Below are 24,509 nucleotides of genomic sequence, written 5' to 3'. Positions count from 1 at the left end.
AAAGTAATTGTGGTAAACCGTGGGGTGTTGGGTTGAGCGTGCAGAGATTGACAGAGACAGGGAGACTTTATTCTGCAAAAACAATTTTACTAAGACAGAAAATAAACACAACAAAGATAATCACTTAGGTTTGGCTCGGTCCTTCTTCTCTACTTTGGCTTGGCTTCGGTCTCTCCCCGTTCTTTCTCGCGGTGTGCCACCGTGTTCCTTTTATTTGGCCTCCACGGCTGGTTGGCACTTTCCCCTAATTACCTCCACTTAGAGCTGTCCGTGTCGGGGTGCCCAGCTCCCGTATTCCCAGCAGGGGGAACCAACGTCGCCTCACGTACCTCCCCTCTATTACCATCCCCCGGGGTAGACCTCCTGGGATACCACATAATGTATCATACTAAATGGTGGGGAACATATTTTGTATAGTAATCTTATTCACCTGAGGCCATGTTGCAGATATTGTGCTGACCAAAACCTGTAATAGCGTCCTTCTCCCATGAAAAAGCTCTATTTACTACCCTATTAATCTCTCTCTTTATATATCTCTCTATCTATCTCTCTCCAACACAAGAGCGGAATGGTTTGCAGTGAAGCAAAAACAACACATTGTTTCAATATAACAAACCAAAAACATGTAGTTAAAATAGTAGGAAACATCAATGTTGTCTGTATGTACTCAACCTCTGCCCCATCTTTCTTATATCAGCATAAATAAATCATTTTTTAATTTTTACATGACAAAATTAACTAGTTATTTATTAATTATTTTGTGGAGGGGAATATGGAAAACCCTTTCCCCAGACGTTGAATAGGATGCACGACTGACTGCAAGCCTAATTCCCCTATCAGGACTATGACTACCCCAATCATGAAGCATCCATATCGTAGGCCTATGCAATGTCCTTTCATTTTAATTACATTATTAGGACATGCGGGACTACATTTAAGGTGTAGAGGTAAAATAGGCTGCTGGTATGTTCAGCACAAATAGTTGCTCTAACATAATTCCCACCATGTTAGGCTGTTATTTTGCACAATTTAAATAAAATCAGTCAGATTTATATTTCATTATTGTTATTGAAATCAATAAACCAAATGCACATCATTTAAGTAAATAAAACTAAACATAGGCCTACATGCCAACAAGACATATCAGTCGCAACTTAAATGTCCTAATGGTTAGGACCTTACAGGTGCATGTGAGATCTCAACAGACCTGGTCTCACCACCAACCTAACCTCTTACTCCCTCTGGAGGTAGAGAGAGAATATTACAACTCCATTTACAGCTGTGTAGCTTCCAACCTTGTTAGTAACCAGACCATCACCGCCAACATCACTACACCGTGTGAAGATGGAGACCCGGGAGATGAGGAAGGTAAGAAAACATTTTTTTATCCTTTAATGCCATCAGCTCTTAGCTCACTACACTACTGTATAAATCTCTCTTGAGACGAGGGCCTAGTAGACTTGTTGTATCGGCACTCCCGAGTGGCGCAGTGGTCTAAGACAGTGCAAGAACTGTCACTGCCGTACCTGGTTCGAATCCAGGCTGCATCACATCCGATTGGGAGTCCCATCGGGTGGTGTACAATTGGCTCAGTGTCATCCGGGGTAGGCCGTCATTGTAAATAAGAATTTGTACTTAAATTACTTGCCTAGTTAAAAAAAGGTTACATTTTTATAAATTTAAATTGCGATTAACCTGAGATTAGATTGGAGAATATTTTGAATTTCACTGTGAACTACAATTAAATACTTGCGCTTGTGGACCCCAGGAAGAATATCTGCTGATTCTTCGACAGCTAATGGGGATGCGAATAAAGTCAAATCAAAACTGTTTGCAGTTTGCATTACCTTGTATGCTCCTGTGTTCTATTATGTGAGGTACACTATGTATGTAATGTACAGTATTTGTTTTTCATCCACACAAAGAGAGGCATGGATGAACAAACTCTTATCCCAGCAGCATCCTTTGTGGTGTACCCAGTAATCTTTGCAGTGTTCTTCAAAGGACAAAGGCAATTTTAAAACCGTCTCCTGCGGTAGACTCCTGCGGTGTCTACAGACATCCCCCAAATCAGGGTTTGTCAACTAGGTTTGAACTTGGGCCAAATTTTGTCAGAGCCAATCGTAGGTGGGCCAGAACATACAGTTGAAGTCGGAAGTTTACATACACCTTAACCAAATACATTCAAACAAATTCTTTCACAATTCCTGACATTTAATCATAGTAGAAATTGCCTGTCTTAGGTCAGTTAGGATAACCACTTTATTTTAAGAATGTGAAATGTCAGAATAATAGTCGCTTGTGTAACTGAGTCAGGTTTGTAGGCCTCCTTGCTCGCACACGATTTTTCAGCTCTGCCCACATATTTTCTATGGGATTGAGGTCAGGGCTTTGTGATGGCCACTCCAATACCTTGACTTTGTTGTACTTAAGCCATTTTGCCACAACTTTGGAAGTATGAATGGGGTCATTGTCCATTTGGAAGACCCATTTGCGACCAAGCTTTAACTTCCTGACTATATATATATATATATATATATATATATATATATATATACTATATATATTCTGAAGTTTGCCAATGAACATCTGAATGATTCAGAGGACAACTGGGTGAAAGTGTTGTGGTCAGATGAGACCAAAATGGAGCTCTTTGGCATCAACTCAACTCGCCGTGTTTGGAGGAGGAGGAATGCTGCCTATGACCCCAAGAAACCATCCCCACCGTCAAACATGGAGGTGAAAACATTATGCTTTGGGGGTGTTTTTCTGCTAAGGGGACAGGACAACTTCACCGCATCAAAGGGACGATGGACGGGGCCATGTACCATCACATCTTGGGTGAGAACCTCCTTCACTCAGCCAGGGCATTGAAAATGGGTCGTGAATGGGTATTCTAGCATGACAATGACCCAAAACACACGGCCAAGGCAACAAAGGAGTGGCTCAAGAAGAAGCACATTAAGGTCCTGGAGTGGCCTAGCCAGTCTCCAGACCTTAATCCCATAGAAAATCTGTGGAGGGAGCTGAAGGTTCGAGTTGCCAAACGTCAGCCTCGAAACCTTAATGACTTGGAGAAGATCTGCAAAGAGGAGTGGGACAAAATCCCTCCTGAGATGTGTGCAAACCTGGTGGCCAACTACAAGAAACGTCTGACCTCTGTGATTGCCAACAAGGGTTTTGCCACCAAGTCCTAAGTCATGTTTTGCAGAGGGGTCAAATACTTATTTCCCTCATTAAAATGCAAATCAATTTATAACATTTTTGCGGTTTTCTGGATTTTTTTGTTGTTATTCAGTCTCTCACTGTTCAAATAAACCTTCCATTAAAATTATAGACTGGTCATTTTTTTGTCAGTGGGCAAATGTACAAAATCAGCAGGGGATCAAATACTTTTTTCCCTCACTGTACATTTTGACTTTTTGCCGGCTTTATTTACACACAGTAACCCATAATATCCAAGTTCATTTTTGTAATAATTTTTTTAACTCCGAAAATGTATTTACAGTAAAACCCTATTTGGATAATTTAAGAATTGCAATCGCAAAGTTGCTGAGGTATAACCAACCACCTCCAGATCACAAATCAAGCTAATTGGCTTCCATCTGTGACTATGATTAGTTCAAAATAAAAGCAGTTGTTCATAGGACTCCAATGCTTAGTAGTGCAATTCAAAGCAAAGAATCCACTATGGGCGGAAAGTTACTTTCAAATGATCTACGAGATAAAGTTGTGGAAAGGCACAAGTCAGGGGATGGATATAAAAATATTTAAAAGGCTTTGTCTATCCATCAGAGAACAGTTAAGACCATTATTAAGAAGTGGAAGGCATATGGCACCACCCAGACCCTGCATAGATCAGGCGGTACCTCCAAACTGGATGACCGGACAAGGACGAGACTGATCAGTTAGGCTACCAAGAAGCCAATGGCGACTTTGAAGGAGCTTCAGGCCTTTATGGCAAAGACTGGTCAATGTGTGCATGTGACCACAATATCACAAGCACTTTACAAATCTGGCCTCTATGGGAGGGTGGCAAGAAAAAAAACACTCCTCAAATAAAGACACAAAGTCTCGTTTGAGCTTTGCCAAAAAGCACATTGTAGATTCGGAGGACAAGTAGCAAAAGTTGCAGTGGTCAGATGAATAAAAAAATCTACAATTTTTGCCTGAACACAAAACCATATGTATGGTGAAAACACAACCACATCTTTCCACCCAAAGAATACCATGCCTACAGTAAAGCACGGTGGTGGCAGCATCCTGTTGTGGGTGTGTTTCTCTTCAGCAGGGACTGGAGCACTCAAGGTGAATAGTCAGAGCCCCAACATAAATCCCATGGAGAATCTGTGGAACGACTTGAAGTATGCAGTCCAAGTTAGTAGAGATGTATTCAAGAGACTCATGGCTGTAATTCAAGCAAAAGGTAGTTCCACCAAGTATTGACTCGGGTGGGGGGGTATTTACATTTTTTTAGATTGTCTGTTACTGGGTGTAAATAAAGCCGGACAAAAGGGGAACATTTTGAAAGGGGGTGGTGACTTTCTATACCCACTGTATCTTCATATTCAGTCTAAGTAACTACTCTGAAATAGAGTAGTATAATGTGAAATAGCCTACAGTGCAACAACTCACCATGGTGTCGACAGATTTTGTATTTTCGGGTCACAGTAACCTGTGCTAGCACAGATATATACAAAGGCTTCACTAATGTAGGTGGAGCACAACATGCTCTGATAGAAGGAGAGTCTACAGTGTCAGCAGGAGTCTGCAGGAGGGAGTGATTGTATTCTTAAGGGAAGATGTGCTACATAGATAAGGAAAGCCAATAAATGGTCCGTCATAATAAACGAAACAAGCTAATTAAGAGCTACAATTTAGCCCAGACCTACATTTTGTGAAAAGCGTTAAGAGGAAAATGTCACTCAAGATCAAATGGCAAATCAAGATCTATCCCTCAGAAATGTTTCAATACAACATACATGGTGAAAGGAAAACATTTATTTATGGACCTTTTGTTTCTAAAGGAGCCTAACAGCCATTGCTGCTAAGGAGTAGGAGGCTTTATCTCAAACGGCTGTTTTTTATATTATGTACACAGTTGCTATCCACTGGCAATCTAAACAATGACAAGCTATAAAAGATACAGGGGAGGCATCTACATTTTAACAACAGAACAGTCAGTACTGAAAATAAGCTTTGGTCCAGCAGTAGCATAGCAAACACACTAGTGAATTGTATTAAAAGATATGCTCCATTTGTTTTAACCAATACATTGGGATTTAGGACAAAAGGCACTTGAAAAGAAGGATTATCCAGATCTTGCTACTAACTCAATGCATAGTTATTGAATTGGTCCGTATCAGTGAATGTCATCGAGGCCTCTATTTGACAGGTCTGTGAGAATGACCTACAAAGAAAGCCTGAAATTATAACATCAGTGCAACACTTCCAGGGGAATTTTCTCCCATAACAACTGTGCCTGTAAAAGGTTTTCTGGGTAAATATTTTTTTTACTATCATTTTGTTTCAACATCCTCTTTATAATATACCGTCCTCTCCAGGATATGAGTTATAATGTTGGCCTCTCAGCATGAAGGAGCAAAATGGGAAGTCACTGTGTCAACATCCCCACTGGCAACGATGTGATGTAACTGGAGAGTATAACAAACTGATGTCAGTTCAGGGTTGTCTCTAAGCAGATCCAGTTCTGGTATACCTGTTCGCTCCTCCTAGGCAGTGAGAGGGAGGTAGGTAGGGGAGGCAAGGACAGAGATGGCAAGGAAAGAGGGACAGGGAAAAAGGGGCAGAGAGAGGGGAGAGAAAAGGGGTGGGAGAGCAGCAAGGGAATGCAAAACATTTTATTATGTTTCTTTATTAAATACTTTGTGCCTGAGGAAGGAAGGAAACAGGACATGCCTGATGCTCTCTTGTCTAACATTTTTACTAACCTGATTATCTGTTCGTTTTTTAGGACATATTGATGCATAACCAATGTCAACTTGCACTCTTTCGGATGAATCTAAGAAGACAAAAAAAGGAAAGTAAATATAGGCCTAAGGTGAGGTGTGACTAACTGACAGAGACATACAGACGCTCACCCTCCCAGGACAGGTTCTGTAAACACTCAGGACTCATTTGTTACTTTGTTTATCATTCTTTGTGCTTGCAGTCTTTTTGGTGTCAGATAAGCCAAGCTATTCAAGTGATCATTGTCAGAGAGTGTGTGTGTGTGTGCGTGCCTTCTGCTTTTTCAACATTTAGAGAAGTTGTCTGGGATAACGGCACTGTCTGACCAAGCAGAGGAAGTGTGGAAGATATGACACTTTATTTGACCTGCATCCGTTTTTCAGGAAAACATTTCCTACCTTTTCCAAAACACTACCCTTGATTGTAAAGAAATAAATAAAAATAACATATTTTTTTTAATTAAAAGGCTAAGCATGACTTTGGGAAGTGACCTCACACCTCTAAAGATAAATACCTGCCTTGTGAGTGTCCATTTCTACTCTTCTTTAGATAGATTGCAAGTCCAACAAGCCCCGAGGCAACCAAAACGCAGATTACAGCAATAATAAACAAACCCAGAGTCTTCTCATCACTGTCTGAAATAAATAAAACACAAGGAAATTATTTTTGTAAAATATGTTTTGAATGAGCTCAATTACAAATCAGTTTCACTTGGTAACTGCTATTTTCTGGATGGATTTAATTCAAAATGTCTCTTACCTGCATCATTAGGATGACCATCTTTGCTGCAACATTTTGGGACATGAACTGTCTCATTGCTGACAGGGTTAGCAGCCACACAGCTGTAGGTGGAGTTGTAGTTCTCTACCTCCAAACGGAGAGATAGATCGGTGGTGAGATCAGGACTGCTGGTCTGGTTTAGTATTTCTTCTCCCCTGTACAAGGTCAAGGTCACCTCTTTTTCGTTGTCCACAGAACACACTACACTACAGGAGCTGCTGTCACAGTCTCTCAACTGAGGTTTGGAAACAACATCTGGAAGATAAATTATGAATCAATTGGAATTGGAACCAATATTTAATGTTTTTGTAATATACAGCACACAAACACACACACACTTACTGTATACAGTGAGCTCAAATATTTTTAGTTTTTTTCCTTCATCTGTATTCTCCACAGTATAAACCCCAGCATCGTCTATCTGAAGGTCTGACAGAGTGAAATATCTTGTAACATTGTTCAAGTGGAGGCGGTTTTCAAATCTCTTCTCAAGGGTGATTTTGCCTTCTTTACCAGGGTACACATTTGCAATACTGCCAAGGTCTCCATAAAGTAAATTGCCAGACTTGATCACCCTCTCTGGAAAAGAGAAAGACTGTCCCACGATGCCTTTCACCTGCTGAGTCTCAGACTGGTCTGTTTGCTGAGAAGCACAGAGTACTGTGGAAAGAGAGAGACTCAATATCAACACAATGACTGCAGTCACACACTAAATCTCACAATACCTGGATAAGTGTTTAACATGTCAGTAACTGCACCCATATGATATTGTGATCTGATGTCAGACTGCACTGAAGATGACAATGACATTCAATCATTAGTTAATTTTTGCTGCACGTCTGCAATGTAGTCGTCTGGAATGACACTACTGACTTGAGTATCACAGTCCTTCTTAGATATTTACAGGCCTAATGTGATGGTTGGGGACATGAAATAATTGTTAGGACTAGAAGTTGAATATTTTGCCAGAAATTCAGCTCACATGGAAATGCATTCTCTGAGTGAGGGAAGTTCTTCTCCAATTGACTGTTGTTTTTCCCCAAAATAAAAGTCAAGGATATCACTGAAAAAGCACATGACTTTACAGAGATATTTCATTACCGGCTAACATAACTTTCCACTATAGCCTCTTAAACAGCCTAGATTGTATCATTTGAATTTCAGGGTCAGAAGAACATTTCAGCATGATAGAGGACTATTGTAGGCATTAGCCTATGAGTTATTTGTTGAAACAAGGTTTTGTGTTGAGAACACAGAAAAAGAGATCAGAGGCATGATGGTTGTCCTACTAGCAGTAGGAAAGAGACAGGAATTATGTACATATGGACACTGCAAAAATATTCTGATTATAAGCAGCTGTAGCCTGTAGAAAGTGCCTGCTAAATTACTCAAATGTAATTATTTAGACTGAAGTAATGTATATCAATAATCAGTGGTGGAAAAAGTACCTAATTGTCATACTTGAGTAAAAGTAAAGATACCATAATAAAAACTAAAAGTGAAAGTCACCCTGTGAAATACTACTTGAGTAAAAGTCTAAAAGTATTTGGTTTTAAATCTACTTAAGTAGAGCTGGCAACTGAAACAGTTGAGAGTAAAACTAACAATAATTACTACAAAGCATTGGCTATGCAATCAACTTGTAATTATTTGCAATTGTGAAACTGCAGTTACAGTATTTACAGTATAATGGTTATTTTGAATGCAGCAATTGCAGTATAACTGCAAAATAACCAGTGTTAGGACATAACCACTATATCAGGGGTTAGGCAACCATGGTCCTGGAGTGACGCAGGCAATTCATGTTTTTCATTTAACCAACCTGGAAGGACAGGTGTGTTGAATTTAGGTAATAACTGAACTGATCAATTAGCTCAGTTGGTCAGGTGTGGTGCCTAGTTGGAACAAAATCCTGTAGTACCTGCGGCACTCCAGGAAGAGGGTTTCCTACCCTTGTACTACACAATTACTGAATTGTACAGTATAATATAACATTAACCCTGCAGTTACAAAAGTGACTGTAACTGTGTTATTTTGGACGCAGCTATTGCAGTAGCCATGTAATAAAACAACATGTGCAACTGCACAACTGCAATTATTTTTGTTGGAAAATATGTTTGTCATTGGAAAATGACAGATAATTTCAAAACAACAGTTATGAGTTATTGTTCCATGAGCAGCTGGTAAAATGATGAGCTCCTTATATCTAGTATTATATATCATATTTCAAATGATTTTGAGGAAGATTACATTTGAGAAAAGCAAGTGAGTTAAAGATACCTCTACAGGATCGGTGTCTCCCCCGCGGGACGGTTGAGCTAATGTATGCTAATGTTATTAGAATGAGGTTGTAAGTAAAAAATAACATTTCCCAGGACATAGACATATCAGATACGGGCCGAAAGCTTCAATTCTTGTTAATCTAACAGCACTGTCCAATTTACAGTAGCTATTACAGTGAAATAATACCATGCTATTGTTTGAGGAGAGTGCAGAGTTATGAACTTGAAAATGTGTTAATAAACCAATTAGGCACATTTGGGCAGTCTTGATACAACATTTTGAACAGAAAGGCAATCAGTCTAAAACTTTGCACATACACTGCTGCCATCCAGACCTGGAATAGTACATTCCAGGTCTGAGCTGTTGCTGTTCAAATAGAAGTCATAATTTTTATTCTGAACTGGAATAAACTGATTGATCCAGGCTGTATCACATCCGGCCGTGATTGGGAGTCCCATAGGGCGGCGCAAAATTATCCCAGCGTCGTCCAGATTTGGCCGGGGTAGGCCGTCACTGTAAATAATAATTTGTTCTTAACTGACTTACCTAGTTAAATAAAGGTTCAATTTAAAAAGATATATATATATATAAATTTCAAAAAACAATCACGAGGATGTAGACCAGAAAACACATACAGTCCTAATGAGAGGCGTGTGGCTGGTTGAAGTTTTCAACAAGCATGTCTATTCTGGGATCAGTTTTTGACAGTGCAACACTGAGGTCATGCTCAGCATTGAGACTGTTTCTGTGCTTGTTTTTTTAAGTAATCTTGAGTTGAGAACCCTGACTGACATAAGTATGTGGTGCCAAACTGGACCAGAACATCTACTGCTTTCTCAGTTAGGCAGGCGACCTCTTCATGCTGTAGATGAGCAACCCAGAACTGTGTGTGTTTGCCTCAAAAAGTATCTTGCTTCAATCAGTTCATTCCAGTTCAGAATAAAAATGACTTGTATTTTAACAGCAATGGTTCCAACCTAGACTTGTTTTCAACAATCATTTCTACAGTAAGATGTACAATAGGCCTGATCATTTTTCATCTTCATCTGTACTGTTACTTAGGGTTGCACTATCAGTAGCTAGCTAGCTTGCTTTGGCTAACGTTAGCTATTAGCTGTGTACAAGACCAGGGGATTGTTTGAAAGAGAAACTCACACATACTACTATGAGATAGTACTGCCTTATTTCTGCTTATCATCACCTGTTATGAAATGACAACAGTGCCTTGCTAGCTGACTTACTTTTCCACCGTCGAAGCACTGTTTCCAGAAGCATTCTGCCCTGTTCTGAAAGAATTCCCTGGGCATACCGTCATGCTGTGGATGTTTGGTCAAGACGTGTCTTTATATGAATTTGTTCGTTTTGAATGACTCATTACTAAGCACTTCCTCACACAAAACACATTGAGGGAGCTCCTCGTTATTTCTCAAAGTTTGTATGAAAGAGAGAGAAACTCATCGGTGTATTGGCTTTTCATGACGATTGAGCTGTCAGAACTTGTTTGCTAGCATGAGTCAATTTGATGGCGAGTGGAAATGACTCGACAGTGATCTTCAAGAAAAAAGATCAGGTAAACCGCGAAGGACACGGCATGTCCCTATCCCACTCGCGCAGCTGCCAAACTGAGCAGACAACACTGCTAAACAGAGAGCACACTGAACAGAGACCGCAGTTGCACTTGGCCAAATCAATTCCAGTAATTCATTAAATAATTATACATTTACTCTGACATGTCACGATCCACCATTAACAGGTCCGCGACCCATACTTTAAGAAAGCTGATCTACGCCAATTCAGAATGCTGATTGAGGACCTTTTTACTGATGAATGTCTTTGTTTTTATGACCGTGTTTTTCTTTCTTTCTGCTTGCATTTTGTATTTATATTTTGATGTGTATTTTCTGTAATTTATGTAATTCAGGGCTCACCTGTGAAAGAGACCTTGGTCTAATATGACTATATGATAAAATAAAGGTTAAATAAAAAATACAAAAATACGCAGTCAGAAAGTACACTCTTTGAAGGTGCTATCTAGAACCAAAAAGGGTTCTTTCGACTGTTCCCATAGGATAACCATTTGAAGAACCCTTTTTGGTTCCAGGTAGAACCCTTTTGGGTTCCATATTCAATAGAACCCTTTCCACAGAGGGCTCTACATGGAACCCCAAAGAATTCTACCTGGAACCAAAAAGGGTCTTGTACAAGGACAGCCGCAGAACCCTTTTGTAACCCATTTTTTCTAAGTGTAGTCTGGTAAAATAGTTCCAAATCTCCTCTTTTATCACAACTTTAATAGTTGACATGTCCACATGTTTTTCTTAGCTTGTTTGCTGTCTCTCTGAAGTTAGCCAATATTAGTCCCCCCCCCCTTTTGTTAAGTGATAAAACCTTTATTTCCCCCACCTCAAAGTAATTACTGTGGAATGTATAGATGAGGTCCCTGAACCAAAAACAGTTGGTTGTAATATAAAGTAAAAAAATACTTAAGGAATTGCCGCGGATTGGAGGGAAGAGAACCTATAACAGTTGGTTGTATTCGTGCAAGTGATATGGGGTGGAAGCTATTAAACTTTTAAGGAAGTATTTTTGTCATAAGATGAATTACATTTAACATAGGCCTATATTTATTTGTTAAGTAAAAAATACAAAAGTAACTGCTGTGGAATGGATGAGTGAGACCCCTAAACCAATAACAGCTCATGCAAGTCATATAGGGTAGTAGCATTAAAGGAAGTATTTTAATGTAAATTCAATAACAAATATATATATTTTTTAACAATGTCAAAAAGCACAAAAGTAATTCCTGTGGATTGTAGAGGCGAGGAAAACTGGGCACCAGTCTCTTTAGCTAACATTTTCCTCCTTGCCACTCCTGTCATTTGCCAAAAAGACTGGCATTTTGCCAATCTCAACATTCAATATGCATTCAGATTTACGGGGCAGTTGCTGATTGATAGTTTAAAAACATTCAGATTTTCCATGACAATGTTATGGAACATGTGGGGAGTGCAAATTTGGCAAAATATAGAATTTTAAGAACAATATAAACATTATACAACAGGAGGGTCTAATCCTGAATGCTGACGGGTTAAAACCGCATTCCAGACGGTATCTATTCCACAAGTTACCACCGGCTAAATCTATGACATTGAAATGCGGATTTACTCCATTCCATCTGACTGCGCAATCAGCCCAGCCAAGAAATTTATAAATTGATCTCCAGTATAGTAAGCAACTAGACATTGTCTCACATTTCTTTTAGATTAACATTTCGTTTTCAACAGCAGAGATTTGTATAAACCTTGCTGTCTGTCTCTCCAACATATGCAATATTGTTTCAATATTCAAATTCGATCTCCAGCTGTCTCCATGGTAATAAATATGTCGTGATTCGGGATGAGACAGACAGGCAGACAGCATTTCTCTACCAGTCTAAATCATGAATCAGCTGGCATTATTTTTATGGATATATAGAAAGAAATGTCAATTGAAAAACTGTAAAACGAAACGAAGTGCAGCTCCTTTCCTCGGATTACATTTAATCAGTTAAATGTAAGAGATTACAAAAAATTACGGTAACTGTAATCCGTTACGTTACAAGTAAAAATATTGTAATCAGATTACAAAAACCTTTGAAAAACTAAATGATTACTTCGAGGATTACTTTCAAATTCAGAAAGGATTTTTGCGACAAAAATCTTTGATACTTCTCTGTTTTCTCAATGACATTCAAACCAGCATTGAAAAAAGGTGCAAGTTTAAGTTTGTTCCACCTGAGCGAGTCTGACTATAAATCAGAGACCACTATGATGACACACCAAATGTGTTTGATGGATTGCGGGAAAAGAGCAGGAATGGGCTTTTGTAGGCTATAGTCCAAGCCATGTCTTCCAATGGTGCGACTGCTGTCAGCATTCAAAGATTATCCAACTTGAATAAATATCCATTTGTTCTTAACTGACTTTCCTAGTTAGATAAAGGTTACACATAAAGGTAACAAGGATGACAGCAGTGGTGTAGTCTACGTCGATATGGATATCACTTATATTGATATCTACATTGATGTGAATCCCACTGCTGCCCTCTCATTTAGCTATTTGTGACTTACGGATCGTGGTTGTTGTGGATGGCTGTTCACAAATCTAAACGTATATTTGAACCTAATAATGGTTGAATTCAAAAAGTTTAAGCTGCCTGTCAATCAATGTTTTTGAAACCAGTGGACAGCCAGTGAAAAATGCACTCTTGCAACAGCTGCATAATGCGGATCCCAGCCTATGGAATAAAAGTTGGGCTTTTATTACTCAATCTAATTCATGCTGATAAAATAGACATCCATAGGCCTAATGGACACGTGCTCAAACTCGCACACTTTTGATTGCCTCTTTAAGTCTATCTGTAGTTGCTACATCCATTTTTGTACTTTTTTGTACTTTTTATATATATTAATGTAAAGATATAATTTAATCATATTATTATATGTAGTAGAAAGCGATGGGTTAGAAGAAGCCTACATAACCAACCCATAAAGTTACATTTTACATCCATGTATGGCCAGCTAGGTAAACTTTAACATTGATTTATCCTGCAATAGATGTCGTTCAATTGGTAACATACATTTGTGTCTTCTTTTAATGCCTCTTACGGGAAGAGTAATCTAAAAGTAACTGAATGTAATGAGTTTACGTTACTGAGTTTGGGTAATCCAAAAGTTACGTTACCGATTACAATGTTGGACAGGTAACTAGTAACTGTAACACATTACATTTAGAAAGTAACCTACCCAACCGTGCGAGTGAGCACATTTCCTATGACAGGCGAAATCACGCCTCATTAGCTCATTGTTATGGATGTAGACAAAAAATGGTTCAAAGAGAGAATCGTCACAGCTGCATGCATGAGGAACTAGGGAACGAGCTCTGCCCGTGGAAATGTGCAATTCAATGTGTATCTAAATAAATGGCTGTCGATGCTGTGACTGACCATCCCCCCAAAGGTGTCACTGTGGTTTCTATTCTGATCTGCTGTTTCAAGGTCTTTGCTACAATGTTTCAGCGCTGTTTTCAGATCAGTGGACAGCGCCCCTATACACTGTTTCGATCTGGCATGAAATTTTACTATGCATAGACCAGACGTGCACTGTTTTCAGAACCATGGACAGAGTCCCTAGAAAACAAGGTTCTGGAACTATCAACCAGTGCTTGAGCAGTTTTGCTTTACATGGCAGTCAATACGAATAGATCTAACGACCAGAGAACGCCTAGCATGTCACTTGACAACCAGTGTTAGTGAATGTAGCATCACGTTTTTTTTTTTAAATTATGGTTTGGGAAATAATCTTGATTTTTAATGCTGGTAACCCATTGTATAAAAGCAATAATACACATTATTGTAATACATGACAGGACGTGTTATTTTGAGATTTTTATCATGGCTGTGATGGTCTACATAACTCGGCTTTGCCTCGTGACTATGACCACATCACGGCCATGATAAAAATCTCATAATAACACGTCCTCTCATGTACTATTGCTTATATACCATTATGACCTGCTGCGGTCATTCCCTTGTGAGATGGCAGTGTCAATGCAAGTTCATGTTGTTCAAAGTGGGCTTCTTAATGATAGAAAGACATGATATGGAAAATATTTACCTATATATTCAATCGAACTACGTTTGCTTCAGTTGCATCCCATTAATGCTAATGAGAGAAAATAAACTGAATTGCTGGCACCTGTCATCATTCCTCACTCATACTCTGAGTTGGTATACACGTCATAAGAAGGAATTCCCCTTGACCACGCCCACAAATGGGGAATAACAAACATTCTGTCCCATTGACCTCCATTGTAAAAGAGCCAACTTCATGGAAGATTTTTACTTATATAGAAATAACAAAACATGCCGAAAGGTTGTTGTTCAATGTACATGGAACCAGGTAAGAAATCCCGACTTATGGTTCACAGTGCTCCCATGTAGGGAAATAAAGCCTGCAAGAAAAGCCCTGCGGCTTCAGGCTATTCGGCGTGGGAGAGTGGGAAATGGGGGGCCCTGTTGTCCAAGTAAGCTACACGTAGCTATGTGTGTGGAAAACATTTAATCTCAAGTAAGACATTGAATTGTGTAGTATATAGTCCGTTTGTAACTCCACTCACTACTTGTATCTGTATAGTCTGTTTGTGTTGTTGTTCTTGGCTGACTTAATGTTCTGGTCAGCAGCAAGCACTCACTCATGTGGCTGTTAGCACGTCATGTAAAGGAGCATGAGGGAAGCCCTACAATATTAAGCTTTTCTCAGTTGTGTGAATGCTTAGGAGCAGGAAATGTTGAAAAGTAATCTTAAGACATGTTGTACTTTTGTTAAATGTAGTTTTGTAATTGACTAAAACAAGCAGACCACAAGAAAATTGCCTTTGAAAAAGGCTGTGAGCCAATGACCTACGTTACCACAGGTTGTTTTCCCCACAGGTGGGTGGAATCGCAACGTTCTTTTTAATACCGACTGGGTATGTATTTATATAGCCCTTCTTACATCAGCTGATATCTCAAAGTGCTGTACAGAAACCCAGCCTAAAACCCCAAACAGCAAGCAATGCAGGTGTAGAAGCACGGTGGCTAGGAAAAACTCCCTAGAAAGGCCAAAACCTAGGAAGAAACCTAGAGCGGAACGAGGCTATGAGGGGTGGCCAGTCCTCTTCTGGCTGTGCCGGGGTGGAGATTATAACAGAACATGGCCAAGATGTTCAAATGTTCATAAATGACCAGCATGATCAAATAATAATAATCATAGTAGTTGTCCAGGGTGCAACAAGTCAGCAACTCAAGAGTAAGTGTCAGTTGGCTTTTTCATACCTGCTGATAATCATGACTTTTATTACATAATCATGACTTTGTTACATTTTTTTAACGTTTGTATGATCATTAGTTATATAATCTGTCTAGACAGGCTACTTTAGGAAACTTTCCGAATGGACATACAGAAAATTAGCGAACTCACCCACATAAAAGCCTACACTGATCACATGTGCCAGGCTGAAAAAAATGTGTAGGTGTCCCCATAGGCCTAATATTTAAATTGAGGAAATGTAATCATAATCATTATTTTAGCGATCCATGTTAGACGTCCCTCCAAATGAAGAGGTCCCCATCCTGCTGATGTGAGCTGCTGGATAGAACACTTGCAATTGATATGCTTTTATGGATGAGAAGGTAAACTTGCCATTTCCAAAAAGGAGCTCGGTGGGGAGTCGGAGATTCGCTGTTTTACGATCTGTTGTCTACCTCAACAGCAAGGGTTTCATTAAAACGGCCAAGCCACTATATTTGTTTTATTACACATTTAAATAAACATGACGAATTTGGTGATGTTCAAGTTCAACTTAAATTCATTGTCCCACAGCGTGCGTCAGACCCCAAAAATGTTTTGGTCTCTGGCTTGCAATGCACAGGTGGTGGTCGCCTGCATTCACTGTAGGCCTAATATAGGCTAGAATACTAATGGCGGATTAATAGCCCAGTCTATGAATTAACTTTTTTTGCATAAACATTGTGATCGTCGGATAGCTGTGAGGGTTATAGAATCAGGATCAAATCCTCAGATTTCCTCGAGCTCATTAATGAAAGAATGTTCATATTTGAAGATTGCCAAAAGGCAAGTCCCTTTGGCAATGACAAGGAGTGGTAACGAGTGGAATGTTAGTTAAGAGACTGGTACTCAGGCTAGAGGTGAGGTCCCTGAACCAATAACAGTTGCCCAGTGACAGTGGTTGTATTCATGAAAGTCATATTGGGTGGAAGCTATTTAAAGGGCAATTCTGCCACTTTTCAACATCATATTCATCATCTCCATCACCAAACCTGTGTCTACATATGTGAAAACATCGTATTTCTATGATCTGTGGTTAAAAAGATAAGAAGAAAGTTCCATCACAGGATAGGATTAAAAATGAAAAACAGTGATATTCAAAACCTGCAACGAGATTCTAGGCCAAGGGAGGGCATTTTTTTGCTCCCCACGTCACCGCAAATACTTTTTTGTTGTTTATTATTTATTGTACTGGAGATTATGAAAATGAGTTTGAAAAGTGGTGGAGTTGTCCTTTAAGTTTTAAAGAAGCATTTTTTTTTTTACATGAAATGAATAAACATTTATCAAAAAAATAGACAAAATAAAAAAACATACAAAAGGTATTGCTGTGGATTGGATAGAAGAGGCCCCTGAACCAATAATAGTTGGTTAAGTTGGAAATGCCATTAGGGAAATTCACATTCGGTCTGTGCTCTAAGCACAAGTTTAGGCTTCCTTGTCAGGAAAGTCAACAATCGTACAAAAATAGATCTAAATGTTTTAAATTTCCAAAGTTATTAATTAAAACATTGAACATTTCAAATATAACAATAATTAGGCTACTTATCTATCATCTCCCACATACACTTTTTGTTAGTGCAGCAAATCAGTAAGAATAAAAGAAACATACCTTCAATGAGAAAATATAGCAGCATGAACGTCAGTCTGGCAAGCCTTCTCCATCCGAACAAATGGTTCATTCCTCTAAATCTTCAGCTGTTCAGTGGTGTGTGTTGTGAAGAACTGGAAAGATGTGACCTTGTCTTGGTACAGAGGAGAGAATAGACTCAACCAGACCAGCAGTCCTCTGGTGTGTATTCATTAAGACAATTCTGTTGTGAAACCTTTCTTAAATGGAAGCAAAAGGAACAGGGAGGGACATACCTGAATTTGTCCAATGGAACCTGTTGTTTTAGTTGCAACTGTTTGGACTAATGATTACACCCCTGATCTCATCACCAGCCTGTCTCTCCCATCTACAGTGGTGTAGTTGCAAACACTGTCGGTAATCACACTTCACAGTCAACATCATAACACCCTGAGGAGATGGAGGCCATCCACTCTGACCTCATTACACTATAGAAGCCATCCCTCTTGAGATAGGGGGAGCAGTTAATAGACTTGTTGTGTAGTGATGAACCAGGGTGTAGGTTGTTAAATCAAATCAAATAACATTTTATTTGGCACCTTACCAACAATGCAGGTTTAAGAAAAATAAGACTTAAGAAAAATATTTACTATATCAACTAAAGTAAAAAATAAAAGATCAACAGTTAAATAACAATAACGAGGCTATGTACAAGGGGTACCGATATATGTGCGGTGGTACAGGTTAGTCGAGGTAATTGAGCATGTTCAGCAGTCTTATGGCTTGGAAGTAGAAATTGTTAAGAAGCCCTTTGGACCTAGACTTGGTGCTCCGGTACCGCTTGCCGTGTGGTAGCAGAGAGAACAGTCAATGACTAGTGTGGCTGGAGTCTTTGCCAATTTTAGGGCCTTCCCCTGACACCGCCTGGTTTAGAGGTCCTGGATGGCAGGAAGCTTGGCCCCAGTGATGTACTGGGCCGTACGCACTACCCTCTGCAGTGCCTTGCGGTCTGAGGCCAAGCAGTTGCCATTCCAGGCGATGATGCAACCAGTCAGGATGCTCTCGATGGTGCAGCTGTAGAATATTTTGAGTATCTGAGGTCCCATGCCAAATCCTTTGTCTCATGAGGGGGAAAAGGCGTTGTCACGACTGTCTTGGTGTGTTTGGACCATGGTAGTTTGTTGGTGATGTGGACACCAAGGAATTGAAGGTCTCAACCTGCTCCACTAGAGCCCTGTCGATAAGAATGGAGGTGTGGTCAGGCCCTCCTTTTCCTGTAGTCCGCGATCATCTCCTTTGTCTTGATCATGTTGAGGGAGAGGATGTTGACCTGGCACCACACCGCAGAGATTGTGTCATCTGTGGATCTTTTGGAGGAGTATCCAAATTGGAGTGGGTCTAGGGTTTCTGGGATGATGTTGTTGATGTGAGCCATGACCAGCCTTTTAAAGCACTTCACGGCTACATACGTGAGTGCTACGGGTCGGTCATTTAGGCAGGTTACCTTAGTTTTCTTGGGCACAGGGACTATGGTGGTCTGTTAGAAACATGTAGGTAATACAGACTTGGCCAAGGACAGGTTGAAAATGTCAGTGAAGACATTTGCCAGTTGGTCAGTGCATGCTGGCAGTACACGTCCTGGTAATCCATCTGGCCCTGCGGCCTTGTGAATGTTGACCTGTTTAAAGGTCTTGCTCACATATGCTACGGCAAGTGTGATAACACAGTCATCTGGAACAGCTGGTGCTCTCATGAATGCTTCAGTGTTGCTTGCCTCGAAGTGCGCATAGAAGTAATTTAGCTCATCTGGTAGGCTTGTGACACTGGGCAGCTCGTGGCTGGGCTTCCCTTTCTAGTCCGTAATAGTTTGCAAGCCCTGCTACATCCGACAAGCATCAGAGCCGGTGTAGTAGAGCACATTCTTGTAGATTAAAGAGCACTTTCTAGTGGAGAAAATTGAGAATTCCACTGTGAATGGTTTGCCGTTTGCATTATCTTGTATGGTAGCCTTCTATGTTCTATTATGTGAGGTATATACAGTGAGTGTACAAAACATTAGGAGAACCTGCTCTTTCCATGACATGGACTGACCAGGTGAATCCAGGTGAAAGCTACAATCCCTTATTGATGTCTCAGCCACCTGTTAAATTCACTTCAATCGGTGTAGCTGAAGGGGAGGAGACAGGTTAAAGAAAGTGTTTTAAGCCTCGAGACAATTGTATCGTGTATGCAGCCACAGGGTGAATGACAACATTTTTAAGTGTCCCTTGAACAGTGTATGGCAGTAGGTTCCAGATGCACCGGTTTGAGTCTGTCAAGAACTGCTATGTAGCTAGGTTTTTCACGCTCAACCGTTTCCCTCTGTGTATCCAGAATGGTCTACAGCCGAAAAGACATCCAGTCCACTTGACACAACTGTGGGAAGCATTGGAGTCAACATGGGCCAGCATCCCTGTGGCACACTTTCGACAACTAGTTCATGCCCTGGCGAATTGAGGCTGTTCTGAGTGCAAAAGTGGGTGCAACTTAAAATTAGGAAGATGTTCCTAATATTTTGTACACTTAGTGCCTTCAGAGAGTATTCATAACAATTGATTTCTCTGACAGATGTTTTTTCCTCACCCATCTACACACAATACCCCATAATGACAGTGAAGATATGTTTTTTAGAAATGTTTGCACATTTATTGAAAATTAAATACAGAAATATCTCATTTAGACAAGTATTCATACCCCGAGTCAATACTTTGTGGAAGCATCTTTGGTAGTGATTACAGCTGTGTCTTTCTAGGTAAGTCTCTAAGAGCTTTGCATACCTGGATTGTACAATATTTGCACATTCTTATTCTTCAAGCTTTGCCAAGTTAGTTGTTGATACTTGCTAGACAGCCTTTTTCAAGTTGCCATAGATTTTAAGTCCAAATTGTAGCTTGGCCACTCAGGAACATTCAATGTCTTCTTGGTAAGCAACTTTAGTGTAAATTTGTCCTTTTGTTTTAGGTTATTATCTTGCTGAAAGGTGAATTTGTGTCCCAGTGTGTTGGAAATCAGACTGAACCAGGTTTTCCTCTAGGATTTTGCCTGTGCTTAGCTCTATTCTGTGTATTTGTATCCTAATAAACTCCCAAGTCCTTGCCGATGGAGCCACAAACATGCTTGAAAATGTGAATAGTGGTACACAGTGATGTGTTGTTTTGGATTTGCACCAAACATAATGCTTTGTATTCAGGAAATAAAGTGAATTTCTTTGCCACATTTTTTTCAGATTTACTTTAGTGCCTTATTGCAAAAAGGATTCATGTTTTGGAATATTTGTATTCTCTTCACTCTGTCATTTAGGTTAGTATTGTGGACAACTACAGTGTTGTTGATCCATCCTCCATTTTCTCCTATCATAGCCATTAAACTCTGTAACTGTTTTAAAGTCACCATTGGCCTCATGGTGAAAACCCTGAGCAGTTTCCTTCCTCTCCAGCAACTGAGTTAGGAAGGACGTCTGTATCTTTGCAGTGACTGTGTGTATTGATACCCCATCCAACGTGTAATTAATAACTTCACCATGCTCAAATGGATATATTCAATGTGTATCTTTTATATTTTTACCCATCTACCAATAGGTGGTCTTCTTTGTGAGGCATTGTAAAACCTCCCTGGTCTTTGTGTTTGAATCTGTGTTTAAAATTCCCTGCTCGACTGAGGGACCTTACAGATAACTGCTTTAACATTTAAACTAATAATTTACTCTGGTACAATCAGACATACAGTGCTGAATGCATCATCATCATATTTGCATATAACTGTACCGGTCTCTGACACTCATTTCCTTCATAAGTTAACCTGATGTGTGTTGCAGTACAGTAGTACATTAAAGGTAGCATTGTAGCATGACTTGCCATACAGTAGGATTAACTAAGGTAAAGAAAAGTAAATCCCAAAATGTGTAATAAAATGTAAAGAGTTTTGCTTTCATAAGGCAGTGATGGAAAAAGTACCCAATTGTCATACTTGTTGTGGTTGATTGTTAGTTGATCTCATATGTTTACATTGAATAGAATATCAAGGTGTTTTGACACTTGAACAGGTTTTGCTGGTGTATCTCTAGATCAGGGTTTCCCAAGCTCGGTCCTGGGGCCCCCAGGATAACTTCAACAGAGCTTGATGATGAGATGGTGACTTGAATCAGCTGTGTAGTGCTAGGGAAAAAAACTAAATGTGCACCCGAGGTTGGTAAACCCTTCTCTAGATGACAGATTGATAAGGCCATCACCTGCTGCTTATCTATTGATCATATTTTCAAACAGCCTATGAAATATGATGCATTATATAGAAAGGAAAACTATCTGAAGGCCAGGGTATTAGGCCAGGGTATTATGTAGATTACAATAAAGGTTACTGAAGGAGTATTAGGTACATTTAAAATGGAGGTTACTGAGTGTTAATGTCCGTTAGAGAGAATGGTAAATGGTAGTTCATGTGTCAAGACAAATAAATGCAGTTCAAAAGAAAATGCTATAAGAACTGCAGCTGCTACATCTTTTCAATACTGTATTTGAAAGTTATTACACATGTTGCCTCTACCAGATCAGAGTAGCATGTCTCTTTCTATGACCATGGTGTGGTCCTGATAGAAATGTGTTGTATAGAACTTACTGTACAGCCACCTCTTCTGTACATCACCCTGCAACGTTCTTTGAACAAGGTCCTGATGTTAGTCTCAAAAAAACATCCACAAATGGAGAGAGAGTGGGAGCCTTGTGGTTGCTTTAGCACAAGTAAAACTACACAAATACATGTATCAAAATGAACGTGTCAACATACATGGATTCCATCAACCCCCACAACACCCCATATGGTCTGTGTACGTGTGTTAGTGTGTGTGCATGTACGCTTCTCTATTGCCATCTCTGTCAGCGTGTGGTTATCGCTTATTTGTTCTCTCTGTTGTCAGTAGCCTATATGGGTCAGTCGCTGTCATTCTCATTATAGGGGAGATGTGGTACCTTCCTCTCTCTGCACAGCTTTTCTCAAGCAAGAAAGCTGTCACCACAAACCATGCTCTCAGTCCCCTGCACCCACATTTAGCAGACACTTTTATCAAGTGACTTACAATAAGTGTATTAAACTAAATTAGGTAAGATAACCACATACAGCATCACAATAATTCCAAAATAACTTTTATCGGCCAATAATTCTGTGCAAGTCAGATCTGTGCTAGGTAGCTAGTCAAATGAAGCACTCCTGTGCCTAACCTTTAACCTCAACGTAGTTTTAACTGAACAGAAAGGGAAATGAACAGAACAGATAATGACAGCTGTTGTTCTGTGGTCAGAGGCAACAGGACGGCTTCTAACTGTGACCTGTTATCAAAGTGTCCCTCTGTTAGTTCTCAGGGCAGCATAATCTTCCATAGCTCATTGGTAGAGCGTAGCCCTTGCGCTCTTGCAACCCCTGGACAGTGGGTTTGATTCCCGAGACCACCTGTACGTAAAATGTATGCACACATGACTGTAAGTCACTTTGGATGAAAGTCTCTGTTAAATTACATAACGATTCTACAATGTATACTGAAGAGACTTTCTAGCTGCATGCTGACATTTTAACATTATATGGCCTCTCCTCTCACTTTCACAGGACAGAGATAGAGAAAGAGAGGAGAGAGACACAATGAGAGAGAGAGAGAGAGAGACACTTGAGAGGGAGACACTAGAGAGAGAGAGAGTCAGATATAAAATAATGTATTAACCATTGGAAAACATTTTAACGTGCTTGAATGGTGTGGTAATTATGATTTGCCAGGATTAGACGGAGCTGGGAAGTGTGGTTGCCATGCATAGACAGAAGGGTAAGAGATGGGGTCTTAGTGTTTGAGATGTGTTCATGAAGTACACCACCACAAGCTCATCAATAGCATCTTAATTGGATTAAATGCTCATAAGATCATTTTAAGATACAAGGGGTATGATGAATGATGTTTATTTCTCTTTATGGAGACGTGTAGTTAAGGTCTCTGTCTCTAAGCTATACAGGATGTGGTGGGGCTGCAGAGAAACAGAGATGATAGAAAACGAGGGCAGGGAGAAATACACCATCTCTGACTGATATCATCAACCACACGGCCAAGGTGACAAGCACCAAAACCCTGATGACGACAGCTTGTTTGTCGAAACGTTGGTTATTAGGTTATTAAATGATTGCATCTGAGGTCCTAGTGTGCAGCTCTCCTTTAATTTGACAAGCACCAAAAAACCTGTTCAAACTAGATTCATTGAAAGTGTTAAAATGTGGGATTCAGAGTAGGGCTAATGCCAAATAATGTAGAGTTAATTGTATAGAATCTGACCTTTTGAGAATATGGTAAGTGCTTTATTTATCTCTTCCCCATGGTGGAGTCTTAGCAGAGATTAGGGATGGCTGCTGTGCGAAACTGTAAAAGTAGAAAGTCTGAAAACAGCATGGTTGTGGAATGAAACCATGGAAAGTAGTGCACCTAGTCAAAAATCTAATCAAATATTATTGGTAGCATAACACATATTTTGCAGATGTTATCGCAGGTGCAGTGAAATGCTTATGTTTCCAGTTCCAACAGAGCTATACTGTAAAATTGGGGCGTCAGGTAGCCTGGTGGTTTGGAGCATTGGGCCAATAAGTGAAAAGTAAACATATAGCAAGACAATTAACCCTAATTGCTCCAGAGTCACTGTCAATATTGGCTGAACCCTGGCCGTAACCCCACTCGATGAGGGTGTCTCAGGGGGAGGAGATCCTTGATAATCTTCTTGGCGTTCCTGTGATACCAGGTGCTGAGGATTTCCTTGAGGGCAGGCAGTAAGCTGAGATCTGGTGTTTGGAGGGTGTGTGAATGTAAAGTGCTTTAAAGTGTTTAAATACATAGAAATGAAGTGCTCTGAAACACTCAACCTAAATATTGGTGTTTTTATACTGACACTTTTGGGGGTTTTAGTATATGTAAAAGGCAGCATCAAAACACAGAAGTGACAAGACATGCAAATGGTTTATAGCCTAAAATGTATTGATAATAAG

The 24,509-nt window shown here is 39.8% G+C and overlaps 1 protein-coding gene across 4 annotated transcripts in view; it reads right to left on the bottom strand.

Moving 5' to 3' along the window:
- Positions 1–17,731, bottom strand: part of LOC115191976 (SLAM family member 5-like) — a 76,759-nt gene extending 59,028 nt beyond the window's left edge. Inside the window, exons 1-6 of one of the 4 annotated variants that reach the window (XM_029750046.1) lie at positions 17,511–17,731; positions 7,093–7,410; positions 6,730–7,005; positions 6,489–6,605; positions 5,952–6,022; positions 4,768–5,732 (exon numbers count right to left, since the gene is read on the bottom strand). In XM_029750046.1, coding sequence (XP_029605906.1) covers positions 5,589–5,732; positions 5,952–6,022; positions 6,489–6,605; positions 6,730–7,005; positions 7,093–7,410; positions 17,511–17,580 — 996 coding nt within the window. In that variant the 5' untranslated portion in view covers positions 17,581–17,731 and the 3' untranslated portion in view covers positions 4,768–5,588. Of the gene's footprint in view, positions 1–4,767; positions 5,733–5,951; positions 6,023–6,484; positions 6,606–6,729; positions 7,006–7,092; positions 7,411–10,274; positions 10,396–17,510 lie in introns of those variants that run through there. The other 3 variants (XM_029750048.1, XM_029750047.1, XM_029750049.1) reach the window with 3 other exon arrangements.
- Between the last annotated feature and the right edge of the window lie 6,778 nt (positions 17,732–24,509).

The sequence above is a fragment of the Salmo trutta genome, chromosome 4 (assembly GCF_901001165.1).
Source record: "Salmo trutta chromosome 4, fSalTru1.1, whole genome shotgun sequence".
Lineage (NCBI taxonomy): Eukaryota > Metazoa > Chordata > Actinopteri > Salmoniformes > Salmonidae > Salmo > Salmo trutta.
This window is presented reverse-complemented; position numbering and strand designations above follow the sequence as displayed.